General features: G+C 40.8%; 1 protein-coding gene across 1 annotated transcript; it reads right to left on the bottom strand.

The window, feature by feature from the left end:
• Positions 1–1,424: 1,424 nt before the first annotated feature.
• LOC107470969 (uncharacterized) lies at positions 1,425–3,925 on the bottom strand. Its single transcript, XM_021133801.2, has 4 exons — positions 3,586–3,925; positions 2,666–3,235; positions 2,328–2,550; positions 1,425–2,241 (listed from the first exon to the last, which is right to left on the bottom strand). The coding sequence occupies exons 1-4, from the start codon at positions 3,923–3,925 to the stop codon at positions 1,425–1,427; spliced, it is 1,950 nt and encodes a 649-aa protein (XP_020989460.2).
• Positions 3,926–6,402: the final 2,477 nt, after the last annotated feature.

Raw genomic sequence — 6,402 nt, 5'->3', positions numbered from 1 at the left:
AAAGAGAGAAGGAAAGAAAGTAGTGTGTCTGTGCAAGTGTATAGGCACTAGTGAGGATAGTGTAGTGAGTAGTAGTTATTCGGTGAAATAAAATAATTATTAGTTTAAGAGATTAAAAAAAATGGTACGTAATTATATGGCGCTCGAAGAACATATTATCAACTATTTGGATCATCCTATTTATGTAAGTTGACAAATTTTAATTTTTGTATGTATTTAAAATTTATTTTTTATGTATTTATATTTTTTAATGTATATGTATTTTGTAATGTGAATATTATTTTGTGTATTTTATAAAGATTTTAGCAATATAATAATAATTTTTATGTTAAATATTTTAATAAATAAGATATTAAAATAAAAATGTGAATGTTTATTAAGATATTTATAAGGATTATTATTTAATTAATGTAACATACATCTTTGTTGATGCAGCCTAACAGGAATTTATTGGTGCGTAAACTGGATCCGCCACAGACGTGGAATCCGATGGTGGAGAACTACTTACGTGCCACCGGATTCTACCACGTCTCTAGAATTGGAGTCATAAGAGGATTTCACCCCATGTTAGCTGCTCTGGTTTAAAGGTGGAGGCTTGAGACCCACACCTTTGTATTGCCGATCGGTAAGGTTACAGTGACATTAGAGGATGTTGCTCATGTATGATTGGTTTGACTACTCCAGCGACGGACACGGAGATCAGCAACTACAGCATTGGACCGACGCTGGTTTGGGTGGCTGGTCAGATTTCAGTGGTATCCCTTCGCCATCAGTGCCGGCTGATCCACGTAGGGCATCAGTCGATATGGGACATGTTTTGCGGGGTCGTACTTCCGACCACACGTCAGAGAATGCGTCATGTGATAGTGGTTTTATCCAGCGTCAGCGTGCATACGCAGTTGTTGACACGTTCATCCCTGGTCCATCCGCTCCAGCTGAGGCAGGCGGGTCGGCCGCTCTGACAGAGGCAGGCGGGTCAACCGCTCCTACAGAGGCAGGCGGTTCGGGAGCTCCGGGGGTGGATGACTCAGTTCGAGGTCACCCATATGACCTACGGACGGAGCAAAATCCACCTGATAGGTATACTCCATCGCGGTTAGAGACGGGCATTATGCGTAAGGGACTGCACTGGTTCGTTGGAAAGAAGTGAGCTTCGTGTTTAATGTTTGGTTTGTTAACTTATGTAAATCGTGTTTAATGTTTGTTTTATTAACTTATGTAATCAGTTAATGTTTGTTTTGTTAACATATGTAAATCGTGTTTAATGTTTGTTTTATTAACTTATGTAATCAGTTAATGACAATGTTAAGCGACCATTTTAATATCAATGGATAGACTTCAATTGAAAAATACAAACACGTCTAATTTCAAAAGCATCAACTAACAAAATGCAAATTAAAAAATAAAAACATGACAATATTAAACTACGAAGCAGCACCACTCGGTCCAGCACGCTGAGGACACCTACTCCGACTATTACCCTGAGCACCACAGAGATGGCATATTCGAGGACCACGCATGTCGCGTGAGTCCATTTCATTCAAGTATCGGGTCAGTTTGGGCCTTCCTTTAGACGTTCGCCTCAGCGCGGGATTAGCAACCAATGTGGGTCCCTCATAAGCAGGCCATGTATCGGGATCACCTAATGGTGTGAACTCAAACCTATATACTTTACGAACCTCCGTCATCTTGTACACATCATGCACATACAACTGCCAATCGAGACGCTGGTTAGCACAGCAAGCAATAACATGGCGACATGGTATTCGTTCAACCTGAAAGTGCCCGCAGTCACACCTCCTTCGCGCAAGATCAACAACTAACACCTTTTCTGTAGTCATTTTGCGCACCTCAAACACCTCATTTCGTCTATCAAAGCGGTGCATAACTATATTCCCAGCTTGTTGCATACTCACTTCTATCCGCTGTTGCGCAAATGCGGAGTACGTATATCCAGCATGCTTGCATTCGTGAGTCTCGGCACTCTTCTGCGTAAAAAGTTTATTTAACCTATAATATGTTGCTCGGACCAGCGCCAATACAGGTAGATTACGGACACCCTTCAACACTGAGTTAATGCACTCGACAAGGTTCGTTGTCATATGGTCCCATCGATGTCCCTCGTCGAATGCCAATACCCAATGTCTGAGTCCAATGGCATCGCACCACCTGGCATATGCCTCGCCTCGCTCTTCCAACCTCTTATAGTTGATATTGTACTCCTCCACCGTTCTTGAATACCTTATGTTGACAACAAGCTTTTCAAGTGAGGGACTTTGAATGCCCTTAGGAAGTTACTGCCTATGTGTCTTATACAAAACATCCACCATGCTCTTGGAGGTTGCCAGTCGCCACCGGGACGATTTACTGCTGCCCGTATTGACTCATGTCGGTCTGAGATCATACCCACGCCGTCTTTTCTAACAACATACATTCGCAGATTCCTGAGAAAGAAGTGCCACGCATCAGCTGTCTCCCCTTCCACCAAGGCAAAGGCGATAGGCACAATGTTCTGGTTCCCATCTTGTGCAACAGCGACCAGGAGTGTTCCTTTGTATTTTTCATATAGTGTGTGCCGTTAACCTGAACTAGATGGGCTTGCAATGCCTGAATGCCCTAATGCATGGATTGAAACTCCAAAATACACGATGAAGTATTTTTACACCTTGCGCCTCCTCATTCCCGTTGTACAGTGGTCGTGTTTCTATTTGGACAACTGAACCAGGCATCTTCTGCACCATGACCGAGAGCCACCATGGCAAGGCTTGGTAAGAATCCTCCCAACCACCGAAAATGTTGGCTATGGACTTTTGCTTTGCCAACCAAGCCTTTCGGTAACTGATGGTATAGTTGAACCTTGACTGGACTTCCACAATTATAGATTTCACCTTGATGGACGGGTCCGACTCGACCAATGGCCTTATAGCATCGGCAACTGTATCTGAGTCCAACTTGGAATGATCTTGTGAAATCGTTCCGATCGTGCACGTGTGCCTACCGTTGTATCTTCGTATCTCCCAACAACCTTTTTTCCGTATCAAGCTAGCTCGGATAAGCCAGTCACATCCACGCCCGTACATATTGCATTTTGCATAGAACGTCTGTGGCTCAGACTCATACACCTCATAGTCAACTCCTCTAGCAATAGTGAAACTTCTAATCGCTGCGATGACCGACTTTCTAGAACTGTATTCCATTCCAATCTGGAACTCCCCGTCCTCAGCATCGGCAACGCCTATGTCAACAAAATTAAAAAATAGTAAAAAAATTTAAAGTTAAAATTTATAATACATATCTTTACTAACATTTTAAGAATATTCAGCTATTTTAATTTTTAGCGGTTCGATTAGACCGGTTTACCGAGTTTGACCGATTTTCATCAGTTCATTTTTGGTTTGACCGATTCATACCGGATCATTTCCTTATTCGGTTTAATTAACCTCCCGGACCGATTTTACGTTTGGTTCACCGATTTTCGGATCGAACCGGCCGGTCTGATCCGGTCCGCTCCGGTTATGACAACACTGTTTATTGCTCAATCAAACGTATAAACTAACAAAAACTTATTATTTAGTCACCACGTACCTATGTTTGTATATTCCGGAAACTCGGGGGCATGCATGGCCTCGAGATCCAACTCACGCATAAAAGGTGGAACGTCCATCGGTTGACTGCTCGGCGGACGAACCACTACATTCTCTGCTGCTACCTCAACTACCACATCACCATCCTCATCTTCGCCGCCGGCCTCATAAGTGGCTTCGAAGTCCTCTTCGCTGTCACTATTCATACCTTCGTACACTGCACCTCTATCATCATGTATATCTATATCATTCTGAACCGCCACTGCCGCTACAGTTTCATACTCAACGTACACCTCAATCTGTGGGTGTTGCATCTGAGTCTGCCGATGAATTTGAAACATGTTCTACATACTCGTTTCATCAGTGATCGGCATGACATCAAACTATATTATACCACCAAAAACTACAATCAGATTCCAGTACAGAATTCTGCTCACTCTTATTAACGTACTGTTCTCCATGCTTTTACAGAGGCCATTCTGCAGCTCCATTAACGTCATCGTGCATAGAACCACAAATGAAAACGGATTCTGGGACACAAACCTCACTCCCTCATGAGTATTATGTATTATCTCACCGTTGCTATACATTACCAAGTTTGCGGTGCCCTCCATTGCACTAACAATAGCCTCAAAGAACACTCAAATCTTCTTCAGCATGCAAATGCTTTCGAGCTTTGCCTTATATAGAGAGGTGCACTTAACACACCCCCCACGTGCTGCTTGCCTCAGCCAATCACGCTTTGACACGTGTCAGAACGCCCCACGTGCTCATTCAGCACGCCCCCCACGTGCCACCTCAGCACGCCCCCCACGTGCTTCCCCACCTATCAAGTGTTGCCACGTCAGCACGCCCCCTGCGTGATTTCCCGTTTGATCCATCCATGTATCGCCACGTCAGCACGCCCCCTGCGTGCTGCCTTGTTGGCACAACCACATCTATACACGTGGCTTCCACGCCCCCCACGTGGTTCAGGCAACACGCCTCCTGCGTGTTGCACTACCATCTGATACGTTCACATACTTGTAATACACACAGTATACCCATTTTCAGCCAATACACCAAAATTTTTCCCATAACTAAATTAATGAGCCCAAAACCTAACACTAAAATTAAAAAGCAAAAAAGGTTTGTTCTAAACACAAACAATTGATAGGACTGTGGAACTTTTTTTTTTTTTGGGTCAAAGGACTGTGGAAACTTTAAAGTCAAAAGGAAAAAGCAGCAGGCCAATATTATGGGTTCGGCCTCAGACCTTGGGGCCTTAATTAGTAATGAAATGAATGCCTTTTGGTAAACACACCCGACAGACACACTCAAATATGTAATCCAAAAAGAATATTCTGTTCATATCAAATATTTTTTTATGTTTTTATTTTTAATCATAATCTCCATTTTGTTTCTCTTTTTTTATCACATTCAGTTCCCTTCTCCCTTTAAATGTCATTTCGGGATACAAATGCTATGCCTATGCTGAATTAAAAGTTTACGCGCACATGAAACGTATTGAATAAAATAATATTAAACAAACTAAAGGTTTTCACTAAAATCATAAAAAGTTATGCATTTGTAGCAAGTAGCAACATGGAGTTTGATTGAACAACAATAATGTTTACATTTTACAACACAAACCATTTTAATTTATTGTGTTTATATTATGTTCAGCGACGTAAGAAGACAGAGTGGGGCAGCTGTCGTCCCCAAATAGATTGATCATTGATTAGGGATTCATCATTGAAGGTAATTATTTGAATTATATTATTTGTATTATAAATTTATTGTATTATATTATTTTATTTTAGCGTTGAGCACGAAAACCTAAACCGGCTAAACGCGAAAGCAACAAGGCAACAACACCCAAGACAACTACATAACAAGGGTGTTAATATTTATTTATTTTTCTTTAAAATAAAGCAAAACCGATGGTAAATTACACAAACTAAATTAGTCCCTATTTTTTATTTTAAAAAAAGTATATCTTTTATATTTTTAGATTCACTAAAAAAATTAATAAGCACTAAGTTTGAGAATAAGGACTTACACTACCAAGTACTCTCTGGTAGAATTTTTTTAGAAGAGCAATTTTTTTTTATTGGTGACTCTGTGACTACAAGATGCATACATTGTATGACAGAAAAGGAGAGAATTAATGGAAAATAATGTGATAATTTTGAAAAAGATGATTGTGAGGACCTGCAATTTGATTCAAACGATATCAGGATAGAATTGGAGAATTATGGAAGAAGTCTGATAGAACGGCTAATAGTAGACACTACCTTCTCAGTTGGTCCTATGAAAGCAGTCTTATGAACAATATGGGAGAGACCTGAGGGGTTTAGAGTTATAGGCTATAGTGATAACACGTTTTTGTTTTTTTTTTTTTTTACAAAGAAACAAATGCTTTTAGAATTGAACGTGGATCACCATGGTTATTCAAAAACTTTATCATTCATCCTAGGCGATGAAAGGAAGGAATGGTAATAGAAGAGGAAGATTATTCGCATGTACCTATTTAGATTCAAATTGGGGGTCTTCCAAAACACTGTAAAACCCTAAAATTTGGACAAAAATTAGACAAGCAACTTGAAAAGGTGTTAGAGATTGACTTTTTCAATGTGCAAGAAAGGAAGGGACGGATTGTGAAAATCAAAGTCAATATTGATGCAACACTGGTTCTGCGAAGCAAGATGAATCTAGTAGGACCAGATGAGAAACGCTTGGAAGTGAGATTTAGGTATGAGAGGATAGGCATATACTGCTTGTATTGTAGGCATGTCGAGGAATGATAGTGTGAATGCCTACTAGAGGATATTGCAGA

Source organism: Arachis duranensis, chromosome 1, assembly GCF_000817695.3.
Source record: "Arachis duranensis cultivar V14167 chromosome 1, aradu.V14167.gnm2.J7QH, whole genome shotgun sequence".
Lineage (NCBI taxonomy): Eukaryota > Viridiplantae > Streptophyta > Magnoliopsida > Fabales > Fabaceae > Arachis > Arachis duranensis.
This window is presented reverse-complemented; position numbering and strand designations above follow the sequence as displayed.

Coding starts and splice junctions, on each gene's coding strand:
- LOC107470969 (XM_021133801.2), bottom strand. CDS start 3,925: ATGTTTCAAATTCATCGGCAGACTCAGATGCAACACCCACAGATTGAG. Junction 3,236..3,585: donor TCCGGAATATACAAACATAG/GTACGTGGTGAC, acceptor TTGTTGACATAG/GCGTTGCCGATGCTGAGGAC. Junction 2,551..2,665: donor CGGGAATGAGGAGGCGCAAG/GTGTAAAAATAC, acceptor AAAAATACAAAG/GAACACTCCTGGTCGCTGTT.